Here is a 15,420-nt window from a genome sequence, read left to right as displayed (position 1 = left end):
CGTCCCAAGAGAGCGCATGCCAGCCTCCCCTTCCTTTAAGTAGCTTCTCCCAGAAGGCTGTGCATGATGCAATGCACTTTGGGTGGCACAGTAGCACTGTGGGCATCGTAGTCTGTTATACACCCAAGGCAATGGAGTCTTTATCTCCCCGTACTCCAAGGTCCATAATGGATTGTAGTGAATTAAACCGAACAAGTGGCGGCAATATAACAATTGACCACGGGAGGGAGCTGAGTTCCTCCTCAATTACAAACTGTAGTCTATCGTCCACATTGCAAAGTGACACCTTGCTACAGAACCTATTTAGAAAATAAAAAAACGAACCTTTACAACCCCTTTAACCACTTGAGATCTGCGCTATAAACAAAATACGTCCGCAGCGCGGCTCTCAAGTGCCAAGTGGCCGTTTAAACACGGCCTTTTATGTGCATTACCCGCGCGCCACTGGGTGGCGCGCGGCGGGTAAAAACTGTCCCGGCGCATCGCCGAAGACCCGATGCGTGTACCTGGCGGCCGCGATGTCCGCCGGGTACACGCGATCGTCGGTGACACGGCAGGTGACAGCAGGGACGTGGAGCTCTGTGTGTAAACACAGAGCTCCACGTGCTGTCAGGGAGAGAGGAGACCGATCTGTGTCTCTTGTACATAGGGACATAGATCGGTCACCTCCCCCAGTCACCCCCCTCCCCCCACACAGTTATAACACACCCAGGCTACACAGTTAACCCCTTCCTCACCCCCTAGTGTTAACCCCTTCACTGCCAGTCACATTTATACAGTAATTTGTGCATTTTTATAGCACTGATCACTGTATAAATGTGAATGGCGCCAAATTTGTGTCAAAAGTGTCCGATACGTCCGCCGCAATATCCCAGTCCCAATAAAAAATCGCAGATCGCCGCCATTACTAGTAAAAAAAAAAATAATAAAAAAAATCATAATTCTGTTCCCCATTTTGTAGGCGCTATAACTTTTGCGCAAACCAGTCGCTTATTGCGATTTTTTTTTTTTTTTTTACAAAAATACGTCGAAAAATACGTATCGGCCTTAACTGAGAAAAAAAAGAGTTTTTTAAAAAAAAAATTGGGATATTTATTATAGCAACAAGTAAAAAAAACATATATATTTTTTTTAAATTGTCGCTCTTTTTTTGTTTATAGCGCAAAAAATAAAAACCGCAGAGGTGATCAAATACCACCAAAAGAAAGCTCTATTTGTGGGGAAAAAAGGACGCCAATTTTGTTTGGGAGCCACGTCGCACGACCGCGCAATTGTCAGTTAAAGCGACGCAGTGCCGGACGCTGAGATTTCGCCTGGGAACGAAGGGGGTTTATGTGCCCAGTAAGCAAGTGGTTAAGAAGATTCTGGGGTATAGTGGATTCTAAGAATTTTCACCCATATGGGATAATAACAATCTAATGGAACTTAAAGTGGTTGTAAACCCACTTTTTTGACTTTTACCTACAGGTAAGCCTATAACAAGGCTTACCTGTAGGTAAGGAGAATATCTCCTAAACCTGTACGGTTTAGGAGATATTTCCCTTGCAATGCGCCGCGGCGCATGCGCAGGGGGGATCTACGGCGAAAGGACCGGCAGCCGCCGGACCTTGCCGAGTTTTAGGATGAAGTCTCTGCCACAGACCCTCCTTGGTGAACTTGAACTTGGGAGAAAGTCTCTGCCACAGACCCCTCTCAAAAAACCTCAGAAGATACCTCTGCCACAGGTCCCCTCTGGGTTGAATTAGTGGAGATATGCCTCCTTAATTGAGTTACATCTGGATCTCCTTCAACTTGCCGCCCAGGTACCGACCGACAGGTGATCAATCCCTCGGTGTCCGGTTACCTTGATCCCCGGTGGTTTATCCAGGCCCTTTTGGACCGCCAGCCTCTCAATGGCGCTCCTCAGAACGACTCCCCACCAAACAGCAGTTTAACAATAAGCAGATAAAGATACTCCAAACCCCTGGTGTTGGCGCTTCAATCATCCGGCACCATGGTTGTTATGGTGTCAGGATGATTGAAGTGCCTTATTTCTATTATTACATTGGAATATAGAATGAAATTATTCAACTCACCATAATACAGAATCAGTGGAAGCCCTGAGTCCCTCCTTACATCAGGCATTCCCAGCTGAGTCCCTCCTTACATCAGGCATCCCCAGCAAAACCCTCCTTACATCAAGTATTCCCAGCGGAGTGCCCCTTAAACCAGGCAATCCCAGCGGAGTCCCCCTTACATCAGGCATTCCCAGCGGAATCCCCCCTTACATCATGCATTCCCAGCGGAGTCCCTCCTTACATCAGGCATTCCCAGCGGAGTCCCTCCTTACATCAGGCATCCCCAGCAAAACCCTCCTTACATCAAGTATTCCCAGTGGAGTCCCCCTTAAACCAGGCAATCCCAGCGGAGTCCCCCTTACATCAGGCATTCCCAGCGGAGTTCCCCCTTACATCAGGAATTTCCAACGGAGTCCCCCTTACATCAGGCATTCCCAGCGGAGTCCCCCTTACATCAGGCATTCCCAGCGGAATCCCCCCTTACATCATGCATTCCCAGCGGAGTTCCCCCTTACATCAGGTATTCCCAGCGGAGTCCCCCCTTACATCAGGTATGATCCCCCAGCAGCAGAAACTCTCTCCGCTCTCCACCGCCATTACAGTACAGAGTGGACAATGGAGCAGTCGGTATAGGTGCCAATCGGTATTGAGCTGCGGAGCCGCCCACCCCGCCCCTTTCCCACATAATTTCACAGACAGACGGCAGCGGGCGGGAGGTGGGCGGTTCCACAGCTCAATTCCTATTGGCAGCCAAACGGCCTCTTCTTGTTTTGTCTTTAAGAAAATGGTGGTCGGCAGAGACATTGTCTCCGCCCGGCCGCGGACCTCTAGTGGTGGTGGTAATCTTCAAGAAAATGGCAGTCGGCGGAGACATTGTCTTCGCCTGGCCCTGGACCTCTAGCGACGGCGGTTTGGACTGCGAAAATCGGGGGGCCCGAGTCATTTGCGGGTCCCTACGCAGTGTGCATAGCAAGAGTATAGGGCAGATCGGCTCTGGCTTAGGGTCATTGTCTTCTTGGAAGGTAAACCTTCGGCCCAGTCTGAGGTCCTGAGCACACTGGAGAAGGTTTTCGTCCAGGATATCCCTGTACTTGGCCGCATTCATCTTTCCCTCGGAATTGCAACCAGTCCTCCTGTCCCTGCAGCTGAAAAACACCCCCACAGCATGATGCTGCCACCACCATGCTTCACTGTTGGGACTGTATTGGACAGATTCTGGATCATCTCATCGCTCATTTAAAGCAGGGTTCCACCCGCGATTTATTTATTTTTAAAAGTCAGCAGCTACAAATACATTGGCTGCTGACTTTTAATAAGGACACTTACCTGTCCTACTCGCCCGCAATGTCAGCCCCCCCAAGGCCGATCTCTCCATCCTGGCAGCTTCCGGCGCCACCATCCTCAGTAAGGGAAACTGGCAGTGAAGCTGTGCGGCTTCACTGCCCGTTTCCTACTGCGCATGCGCGAGCCGCGCAGCTCTTTGTGAATGGGCGGGCTGCTCTCTGGGCTATACACAGTTGCCAGAAGGCCGCACACGCCCCATTCACCAGAAGACACCGCGAGTAGGACAGAGGAAGAAGAGCCACTGCGGACGATGAACAGGCAGATTAGGGACTTCTGCATAGCAATTGCTATTTCTGGTAAGTATAAAAAAAATAAAAAATTGGGGGGGATTTTTGGTAAAAAAATAAAATTCAGGGTGGAACTCCACTTTAATAGGGGTACGAGCGAATTCTTTTTCCTACCAGTACATCCTACCCCTCCTATCACTCTCGCTGCAACTCAGTCCTTACTGCACGTACAGCGCCCTCTAGTAACAACTAAACTCACACCTGCGCAGAAGCGCTTCCTCGCACGTCTGCCACTTTGTTCGCGGCAGCCAATCAAAACCGCTTTGGCCGGGAGGGCGGCGTTTGAGCGTGAAAAACGTGAAGGAGAGAGAGAAACGTCACGTCCGGGGAAGTGTCGTCGCTTAGAGTGGAGCAGACCGGGTGTGTGTTGTGGGGCTGCAGGTAATGTGACAGAGATTCCTGTGTGTGAGGGTTACCAGCAGAGCTGTGCGGGGGACGGGGCTTCCGGGGTACGGCTGGAGGGCGGCGGGCCCTGTTGCTGGTGGAAGGTCCTACTGCTACATTGCAGCTGGAGTATGTATGATGATCACACAGCCTCAGCTTGTCATGGGGGACTGATAGCACTTCCCAGTGGAGTATGGTGTCTATAGACATACGATGGGCTCTCCATAGGGTTGTGTATAGGCAGGGAGTGTTACAGGCACCTTAAAGTGGAACTCTACCCAGACTAGTGTCATTTAGTAAAGTGTGGAGGGAGTTTGTGTCTCCTTCCTGTCCTGGTGACACAGCAGGAAGAGGGGTGACTTTTGCTGCCTGTGTTTAAAGAGGAGCTCCAGGCTCCTTCAGGAAAAAGTGAAGCCAGCAGCTGCAAATACTGCAGTTGCTGACTTTTAGTGTAAGGACACTTACCTGTCCCGGAGATCCAGCACTGTACTCACCTCAACCGATTCTTCAATCAGCTTTGGGTGCAGGCACCGCCATCTACAGTAAGGGGAACCAGACCTAAAGCTGTGCTGCACCTTGTGAATGGCCCTGTAGCCTTCTGGGGTTTGGGGTGGTGAGGTTCCGGCTCAGATGACTGCAGTGGTTTGCCCCCCCAAAAAAATATGGCAGTGGAGCTCCACTTTAACCACTTGATCTCCAGAAGGTTTTACCCCACTTTGTGACCAGAGCATTTTTACTATTTAGCACTGAGCTACTTTAACTGGTACACAAATGGTGCTTTCTTTTGGTGGTATTTGATCACCTGGCTTTTTTTATTTCTTATATAAACTAAACAAGACCACATATTTTTGAAGGAAACCAATAAAATGTCTTCAAAAATTTGGCCCAAAATGTTTTCTACTACATGTCTTTTAGTCGGGGGGGGGGGGGGGGGGGGCGGGGTCCCAATGAATGTGTTGATTGGTTTGTGTGAAAGTTTGTCTATAAACTATGGGCTATATGTTTTGAAAACTGATCAATCCTTTTCATGAGGCTCTAAAATATCAGGACAGTACAAATCCCCCCCCCCAAATGACCCCTTTTTAGGAAAGTAGACAGTCCAAGGTATTTAGTAAGAGGCACATCAAGTTATTCTTTTATTTTTTTTGAAGTTGTAACTTGCCACAATTTTTTTGGAAAATTAAGAAATGTATCATTTATTTATTTTTATACGGTCACCAGTGCACTACAGCATCATCTGACTGGTGTGGCAGTATGTTAAAACAAATATATATTACTGTTTGTTTTTTGTGTTTTTGTGGTACATCCTGTCATCAAAGTAGTTCAGTGTCACCACCATAGTGTCTTTTTACACTGTTATTGCTTATACAGTGATTATCACCATATAAGCAATAGTTTTAACTATCGTTAAATGGGTTAACATTAGGGTTGTCCCGATACCACTTTTTAAAGACCGAGTACAAGTACCGATACTTTTTTTTTTTTTTTCATGTACTCGCTGATACCGTTACTTTTTTTTTAATGCCATGTGACAGTCTGACTGATGGGCACTGAAAGATGGCACTTACAGGTGGCTGGCACTGATGAGCGACACTGACAGGTGGCACTTATGGGCACTGATAGTTGGCACTTATGGGAACTGACATGTGTCTGGCACTGAAATGCCACAATAAATGACATGAGGAAGGATTTCGAAATGCTATGCTGTGACGCCCATCTTGGTACACCCTGCACTCGGCATCAGTAAGTATCAGCAGACATCTTGTTACACCCAGCCGAACTATATGGGCTGGGTGTAACAAGATGTCCGCTGCTGGCTTACTGTGGCCAAGTGCAGGGTGTACCAAGATGGGCGTCGGGATGTCCACGCTGACGGTCGCCAATCCTAATGTGACTGCGCCCTCCACACTTCCAGCTTACCTAGCTGAGGACTCGCTCTGCCCCACTGACTCCATCTCCAGATGCGTCCCGCCCTCCCCGCTCAGACTACACCCGGCCTCTCCGCTCGCAAACTCTGCCCATCCCCTCCGCCTTCTCTGCTCACAAACCCTGCCTACCCTCCCCGCTCAATCTCTCCGCTCGTACTCTGCCTGCCCTCTCTGCTCACAAACTCCGCCAGCCAAGGTATTGGGTCAGGCATCGGGAGCATTTGCGCGAGTACAAGTACTCGCGCAAATGCTCTGTATCGGTACCGATACTAGTATCGGTATTGGGACAACCCTAGTTAACATTCATGCTTGCTTATGGTTGTTATCTGTGCTTGGCTACTGCTAATCACATAGTACAGGTAGCCAGGTATCATGTGATTGCTGTGGGCCAATCGCAGATCACAATCAAACTGTTCATGAATGGAAATCTGTTCTTCACAGGTTGTTTACATTATTATCTTACCAATCATAGTGAACACATGCTGCTCCGGTTACCGAAAATGTTAATCCGATCGGTCTGGTAGACACAGCGTTGTCTATATTCCCATCACACGCTTTCCTGGAAGGCTGGTCAGTAGCGGGTGCTGCAGTGACTACCAGCTGGATAATGACCTCTTTACAGATCAATATGGCATATTCACCAGCACACCATGAATTATGAAATGTTGTCCAAAGCTTTTTAGGGTAGCAAGTGTACATCACAAAGGTACAAGTGCAACGCTTTAGAGCTTCACAGGACCCCTTCTTCAGGCTGTCTGATCACATGATAATCCATGGTGTGCTGGCGAATATGCGTAGTGAACATCATGCTCACAGGAGTGATCCAGCCTAGCCGGAGTAAATGTACTATGTGTGATCCACAAGATATATATTTAAAATGGGGGGGGGGGGGGGCGGGGGGAGTTCTTGGGTTACTTTTAGCCAACTGGGTACCATTGCAGAAATTTTCCTTCACTTCCCTTCTTAGATGTAACAGAATGTTTGTAGAAATATCCCAAAGTGAGGGTAATTCCTGTCCTAGACCAGTGTCTCCTTGGAAGATTTTCCCTCGCCTCTGTCTGTAGAATATTGGATTTCTCCCCACTTTCTTTCTTGGTGACAAGTACAAATAGAGAGGGCAGCTCTCCCCAATAGAGACACTGACAGAGGGTCTAACCCTTCCTCAACTTTATCCACATCTCATTTGAGATCTTCCATTGCTTCTTGTCAGGATAGCTTTACCTTCCTCCACTCGATATGAAGAAAGCTGATGTTAAAGTGGTAGCAGACTTTTCGATTTTTCACTTGTACCTACAGGTCAGCTTATAATAAGACTTTCCTGTAGGTACAGTGAATATCTCCTAAACTTGCACCGTTTAGGAGATATTAACAGCTGAAGCAGCCGGTGACGTCACCAGTGCATGCTCAGTGCACTCTGCATTCAGGGCATATCAAGTGTACCATCAATGCAGAGACCACTGTGCCCGATTGTGACACCAGTACGCAAGCACTGGCTGTTCGCTAACATTTTACACATAGAATGTGAGGGGAACGCTGCAAAAAAAAAGTTTTTTGCTTAACATACACTTTAAAGTAGAGATGCACGATTAATTGTTAAAAAATTGTGATTCAACCTATCTCCCTCCACTGTCTGGCTGAAGCCATTTTAACTGTGGGCTGCTAAAGCTGCTGCCTGTTCACTTCCTGGATTTACACAGACACACCCCTCCAGCTTTTATTGGCCCTCTTATGACTCCTCCTCCCCTCCCTGGCATACTCTCACAAGAGTGAGAGCTGTGCATGATGTCATAAGCCTAGGCCAATGACCAGACAGGAAGTGGGCTGTATAAGGTATTTACTGGATATATATATATATATATATATATATAATTTATTTATTTTTTTCTCTATATCTATTTCTATCCCTAGAGGATAAAATGGTGGTCGTTGCAATATTTTATGTCGCACTGTATTTGCACAGCGGTCTTTCAAAAGCAATTTTTTATGGGGGGGGAATACACTTCATTGAATTAAAACAACGGTAAAGTTAGCCCAATTTGTTTGTATAATGTAAAAGAATCGTGCAACTCTACTTTAAAGGTATTGGAGATTGAATCTGATTGCGTTCTGTTTTCTCTTCCAGGTCTTTTCACTTTTTACCATGGGGGAGCCTCAGCAAGTGAGTGCTATGCCTTCGCCACCACTGCAGTACATCAAAGAGTTCACTGATGAAAATGTCCGCAAGGGGTTGGTCCCTAAACCACCACCGCCCATCAAGGACAGCTACATGATGTTTGGTAACCAGTTCCAATGCGATGACATTATCATCCGCCCCCTGGAGAGCCAGGGTATCGAGCGGCTGCACCCTCAACAGTTCGACCACAAAAAGGAACTGAGAAGACTCAACATGTCTATACTAATTAACTTCCTGGATCTACTGGACATCTTGATACGAAGTCCTGGAAGTATAAAGAGAGAGGAGAAGCTGGAGGATCTGAAACTACTGTTTGTTCACATGCACCACCTCATCAACGAATACCGACCTCACCAAGCCCGGGAGACCCTAAGGGTTATGATGGAGGTGCAGAAAAGGCAGCGCCTGGAGACTGCCGAGAGGTTTCAGAAACATCTCGAAAGGGTGGTAGAGATGATCCAGAACTGTTTGGCCTCATTGCCTGATGATCTGCCCCTGCCTGACGGCGATGTCACTGTTAAGACTGAATGTGTAGAGGAGCCATGTTCTGACCAGAAGGACACCCCCACAGAGGCTGCCAGTTCAACCAAAGAGCCACCAGTAGACAAAGATGCAGCCATGTGTGTTATCATTGATGAGATGACATAGGGGATATTTATAATATTTATGTTTCAGGCTGCCCGTGGAACCTTGGCCAGAGTTTTTGGGTCCTGACAAATATTTGTCACCTCCTCAGATGCTCAGGTGACCACCATACTTCTCTTGAGGACTCCTTAGAGAGAGGCTGGGATGTATGTATTTAGGCAATATGGAAACAATGTTTCGGGAAAGCATTGTCCTGCTCAGGAATGTATTTCTACCTTTTTATTATCGATATGTTCATTTGCATTCTGTTTGCCAAGAAGTATTTTCTGTTTGGGCACCCAGTGGGAGGTGTCCAGGTCTATAGGTTTGTTAATATTGGGTTCTTATTTGCTTCATTAAAATGCTTTTGCTTTTTGAAATGTGAGGACTACATTGCAGTCTTTTGTTTACATTTCGTGTCTATGTACATCTTCAGCTATGAGAAATATGTGAGCTGCCATTGTATTTTGTCACTGCCCCAGGATGCACTTGCGACAAGGAGGTTCTGATACATTTTCAGAGAGTTGATAGAGCAACCGACACCTAACTTTTTCTTAATGAGATTAAAAATGTCAGCTCTTATTATTATTATTATTATTATTATTATTATAATATAATTTTATTTTTTTTTTATTTTTTTTAATTGTCGCTTTTTTTGTTTATAGCACAAAAAATAAAAACCGCAGAGGTCATCAAATACCACCAAAAGAAAGCTCTATCTATTTAGTCGACGAAAACCAGTAAAAACAACAAACCAGTAAAAATAAATAAACCAGTTTTAAAAAAAAAAAACTGAAAACCAGTATAAAACAGTAAACAACAAAAACCAGTAAAAAAAAAAAAACAGAACCAGAAAAAACAACAAACGGTAATAAAACACAAAAACCAGTAATAAAATAAAGTTAAAAAAACTGAAAACCAGTAAAACAAAAAAAACACCAAAACCAGTAAGAGAAAGATGAAACATGAGACCGAAACCAAACCAAGTACTGAGTACATATGCATTCTTATACTTTTCAGAGGTCTGATATTGTTCTATGTATAATCCTTGTTTTATTGATTGCATGTAATATTCTAATTTTCTGAGATTGTGGATTTGGGGTTTTCATGAGCTGTAAGCCATAATCATCACAATTATGACAAATCACGGCTTAGACTCATTACATGCAAAAGCAAGAGTTCATCTCATATACTTAGTTTCACCTTTTAAGTTGCATTAGTGAAATAAATGAACTTTTGCATGATGATCAAATTCTTCAAGTTTCACCTGTATATTGTAAATTCAAATCAGTCTCTGCCCTCAAGGAGCTTACTTGGCGACTTATTTTAAGAAAAAATAAATAAATCGCGCTACCCCTTAACCATGTGATAAACTTACTTTATTTATTGGCGTATAACACTCCCTTTTGACCCTGAAAATGGAGGGTAAACTGTGCCTGCGTGTTCTAGGCAGGGGACGGTGGAAAGTTTTTTTTTTTTCTTCTTACCTGAAACTTCCCTCTTAAAGTTGGGCTGCGTGTTATACGCCAATAAATAAGGTAATTAAAAGGATCACAAAAGATTAAAATTACCAACAGATTAATAAACATAAGTGATGTAAATTGTGAGTGGTGGAATATAGTGTAGTATCACTAATATGCCAAAAAAGAGGAATCAGTTGCCACTTAAAGCAATCTTATACCAATCCGTGAACATAAACCAATGATTATAATATTGTTTTAAAAATCAAAATTATATAAAAATGAATATCTACATTAAATCAAAAATATAGTCCATAAGTTCTCAATCAGTGGCTGCTGTACACCCGTGCTCTGTGCCAAAATCCAAATTCTGATGATAAACGTGTCCAAAAAAAGGTGATAAATCCTCCACCAATCAATAAAAAGTGTCTCCTTACCGACTCGCAATGATCCCTTATGACAGGGGATCATTAACAGCGTATGATTAAGGATGTTACTCCAGCCACGCAGCTCAAACAAATTTGGTCTCCAAAGCAATGGATCTCATCCAATAGTAATTGTAGATCACCAGCATCAATGCCCACCTGTTGGTTGAAACACAGTCTGGAGCTGGTCTATCACAGTATAAACCACCTCTTCATTATCAACTGCACATTTAATTGCCCATAAAACTTACCTGTTGGACAACATTTAAAGTTAAGAGTTTAATACCAATTTAAATGCCATTAAGGCTTCCCAAGGCAGCAGGACTGAATCGGAGGAGAGGATTGGCCAGCTGGAGAGGTGAGAAGCTGCCTCTTCTATTGCAGGAACCTGTTGGCTTAAAACATTTAGGGACCCGACAAGGTCTCTGGTATGTTTAGAAGGCTGTATACTGTACTATCTGTGTTAACCATCTTGCCTGGCAGCCACACTCAACTTGTTGACATGAAGGAATACACATGAAAAAATAGCATCCTGTCAGCGAATAATCACAGACTGTATAGATACTATGGACTTCCTGCGGATTTTACCATTTTAAACTATTAGTCAGAACATTTTAATCTCAAGATAAGGTTAAAGTGAATTTTATTTATTTTTGTATTAAACTAGAATACGTGTGTCTGTAGAGTGGGATGAATACTGGATCCCTTAAAGAGGAACCGCAGTCTGCTCATAGTTTGTAATAAAAACATCTTTACCATTCTGAAGCTTCCCTCCAACTACATTGCATATTTTATATATACTGTGATTCTGTACTTGCCAAATATCTGGCTGCATTCATTTTAACTGTAGGCCAGGGTTTGACAAATTTTGCTTGGAATCTAGGAGCCAGCTAAAAAAAGTTAAAAGCCAGAAAACGCGCCCTGTCCCGACGAGCTCGTGCGCAAAAGCGAACACATACGTGAGTAGCGCTCACATATGTAAACGGTATTCAAACCACACGTGAGGTATCGCCGCGATTGGTAGAGCGAGAGCAATAATTCTAGCTCTAAACCTCCTCTGTAACTCGAAAACATGCAACCTGTAGAATTATTTAAATGTCGCCTATGGAGATTTTAAAGGGTAAAAGTTTGTCGGCATTCCACGAGCGAACGCAATTTTGAAGCGTGACATGTTGGGTATCAATTTACTCGACGTAACATTATCTTTCATAATATTAAAAAAAATTGGAATAACTTTGCTGTGGTCTTATTTTTTAATAAAAAAAGTGTACTTTTTCCCCAAAAAAGTGCGCTTGTAAGACCGCTGCGCAAATACAGCGTGACAAAGTATTGCAGCGATCGCCGTTTTATTCTCTAGGGTGTTAGAATAAAAAATATATATAATGTTTGGGGGTTTCAATTAGAGGGAAGGAGATGGCAGTGAAAACTGTGAAAGATTACACATTTAGAACTGCTGTTCCGATGGCGCCAGGTCACAGAAGGAAGCTTGGGACTTCACAAGGCCGCGGCCTCAATTACCTGCCGTCGCGGGCCTGCCGCGATTGCACGACGGGTGAGGTGGGGGCGCACGGAGACACAGGATCGTGTGCCCCCACCTCGCGACGGCCGGTAATTTTGCGGCCTTAATTACTGGCGGGCGCCAGGTCACAATTTCTTGTCGCAATTGCGACCTGGCGTCTAGATTTTGTCGAGCCCTGCTGTAGGAAGCTGTTGCCTGTTCACTTCCTGGATTTAGACACAGACACACAGAGGCATACCTCCAGCTCCGCAGCTCTCATTGTCCCTCTTATGACTAATCCTCCCTCCCTTCCTGGCAAACTCTCAGGAGATTGAGAGAGAGAGAGAGCTGTGAATGATGTCATAAGCCTAGGCTAATGACCAGACAAGAAACAGGAAATGGACTGTATAAGATATTTACTGGCAGAAAAAAATGTTTTACTATCCAAAGTTAAAACAACAACAAGGGCAGAAGATTTAAACCCCTTTCACACTGGAGCGTTTTGCAGGTGCTATAGCGTTAAAAATAGCGCCTCCAAACCCCATTAAACATCTATTACATTTATTCCAGTGTGAAAGCCCGAGGGCTTTCACACTGGAGCGTTGCGCTAGCAGGACGGTAAAAAACGTCCTGCTAGCCGCATCTTTGGAGCGGTGAAGGAGCGGTGTGTTTACCGCTCCTCCGCTCCTGCCCATTGAAATCAATGGGACAGCACGGCTATACTGCTGGCAATGCGCTACTTCAGCAGCGCACTGCTATCGGGGGTTAAAAGTGCCCCGCTAGTGGCCGAAATGCGCCGCAAATCTGCCCGTAGCGTCAACGGTAAAAATACTGGTGTTTTACCGCCAACGCTATGGGCGGCTCAGTGTGAAAGTGGTCTTAATAGATGCTGATATTAAGAAATCGTGGCGGCCGATATGTGATGCCGATTTTTTTGGGCCGATATGTTAGGCCGATTTTTTTTCCCCCCCTTCATCTCATAAAATCTAACAGTTAGACCCCTTTCACACTGGGGCGTTTTTGGGCTTAAAATAGCGCCTGTAAAGTGCCTGCAAAACGGGTGGAAGTCCGCTTTAAGTAATAAGTGATACAGAAAATTTCTTAAATGTATTTATTTTAAACACAACAAGCCAGGCCATGATGGGACTGTGACGTCATACGGGCAGGGTCATCGGGTGACATCACCCGGTGACCACGCCTCATGCCTATATAAATGGTTGCGCACCGCTCAAACGGCATTACAGCGGAAGAGCTCGTTGGGTCAACATCGGGACAGGAGAAAGAGGGAAGAAGACAGCGGAGAAGACCGGACCCCTGCTAGTAAAAGAGCTGCAAGAATATAGTGGAGGGGCCCGGAAGAAAGCACCGGAGAGCGGAGAGAAGAGAGCGGAGAGTCAGAAGAGACCTCGGAGTCAGAAGAAGACCCCGAAGTCGGAAGAGATCCCGAAGTCGGAAGAAGACCCCCTGGAGCTGCCCAATAAATTACTTTAAAAACCTGTGTAGTGTGTTTTTTTCTTGACACTTTCCCCCCAGGTGAATGGGAAGGGGTACGATGTACCCCATACTCGTTCACATAGGGTGGGGGGCCCCCAGATTCTGATAAGCCCCCCGACAACCAACAGCCAGGGTTGTCGGGAAGGGGCCCTGTCCTCATCAACATGGGGACAGGGTGTTTTGGGGTGGGAGGGGCGCAGGGTGCTCGTCCCCGCCCCCTTTCCTGACCGACCGTGCTGCATGCTCGGATAAGGGTCTGGTGTGGATTATGGTGGGACCCCCACGCCGTTTTTTCAGCGTAGGGGTTCTCCTTTGAATCCGTACCAGACCCATGGGCCTGGTATGCTCTTGGAGGGGAAACCCATGCCTTTTTTTTTTTGGCGTGGAGTTCCCCCTCAAGATTCATATCAAACACAGTGCCTGATATTGGCAGGGATCCAATCGGATCCCCGTTCATTGAAAGTCGGACGTATATCGGCTTCAAGTCACAGGGCAAAGTCGGATCCAAAGTAGTACTGGTGTCGCACCAGTGTGAACCCGGCCTTAGAGAAGTTATTTGCAAGTCGCGCTGAAGTTTTAAATCTGCTTTTTTTCCAGCACAATCGGTCGATGTCGATTAATTAAAAAACACCGGAGGAGGGAGAAGAAAGGGAAGGAAAAGGGAAAAGAATGGGGGAAAAAAAATATTGTTTTGTTTTGTTTTTAACCACTTCCCGACAGCCATACGACTATATAGGGCCGCAGGGTGATTCTACTTCTCTGGGACGCCGTCTTTTTACGGCCGTCCCTTTCCTCATTCCCCGCACGCGCAGCGGGGAACTTCTGTGCTGGCCGTGTCCCTTGGACACAGCCAATCACAGATCGCCGTGAACGGCCAATCGGAGTGGCCGTTTGGTAGGTGATCTGTGCGGCCAATGAGAGATGATCTCATATGTAAACATATGAGATCATTTCTCATTGCCGGCTCACACACTGACAGTGTGCTGTCAGGGAGAGAGGAGACCGATCTGTGTCTCTTGTACTTAGGGACACAGATCGGTCACCTCCCCCAGTCACCCCCCTTCCTCCACAGTTAGAACACTATATAGGGTACACATTTAACCCCTTCCTCACCCCCTAGTGTTAACCCCTTCAATGCCAGTCACATTTATACAGTAATTATTGCATATTTATAGCACTGATTGCAGTATAAATGTGAATGGTGTCAAAAGTGTCCGATGTGTCCGCCATAATGTCGCAGTCCCAATAAAAATCGCAGATCGCCGCCATTACTAGTAAAAAAAAATAATAAAAAATAATAATTCTGTCCCTTATTTTGTAGGCGCTATAACTTTTGCGCAAACCAGTCGCTTATTGCGATTTTTTTTTTTTTACCAAAAATATGTAGAAGAATACGTATAGGCCTAGACTGAAATTATTATTATTTTTTTTAAATTGGGCTATTTATTATAGCAACAAGTAAAAAATATTGTATTTTTTTTCAAAATTGTCGTTCTTTTCTGTTTATAGCGCAAAAAATAAAAACGGCAGATGTGATCAAATACCACCAAAAGACAGCTCTACTTGTTTGGGAGCCACGTCGCACGACCGCGCAATTGTCAGTTAAAGCGACGCAGTGCCGGAAGCTGAAATTTCACCTGGGCAGGAGGGGGGTATATGTGCCCAGTAAGCAAGTGGTTAAAAAGGGGTGGGTAGGTTAGGTTCCTCCCCCTACCCTCTGTGAGAGATAGGAAAGGGGAAGGTAAG

The 15,420-nt window shown here is 45.4% G+C and overlaps 1 protein-coding gene across 1 annotated transcript; it reads left to right on the top strand.

Moving 5' to 3' along the window:
- The first annotated feature begins 3,962 nt into the window (after positions 1–3,962).
- On the top strand, positions 3,963–9,177 carry MED7 (mediator complex subunit 7). Its single transcript, XM_040345084.1, has 2 exons — positions 3,963–4,069; positions 8,123–9,177. The coding sequence occupies exon 2, from the start codon at positions 8,141–8,143 to the stop codon at positions 8,819–8,821; it is 681 nt and encodes a 226-aa protein (XP_040201018.1). The 5' UTR covers positions 3,963–4,069; positions 8,123–8,140; the 3' UTR covers positions 8,822–9,177.
- The last annotated feature ends 6,243 nt before the right edge of the window (positions 9,178–15,420 follow it).

The sequence above is a fragment of the Rana temporaria genome, chromosome 3 (assembly GCF_905171775.1).
Source record: "Rana temporaria chromosome 3, aRanTem1.1, whole genome shotgun sequence".
NCBI lineage: Eukaryota > Metazoa > Chordata > Amphibia > Anura > Ranidae > Rana > Rana temporaria.
This window is presented reverse-complemented; position numbering and strand designations above follow the sequence as displayed.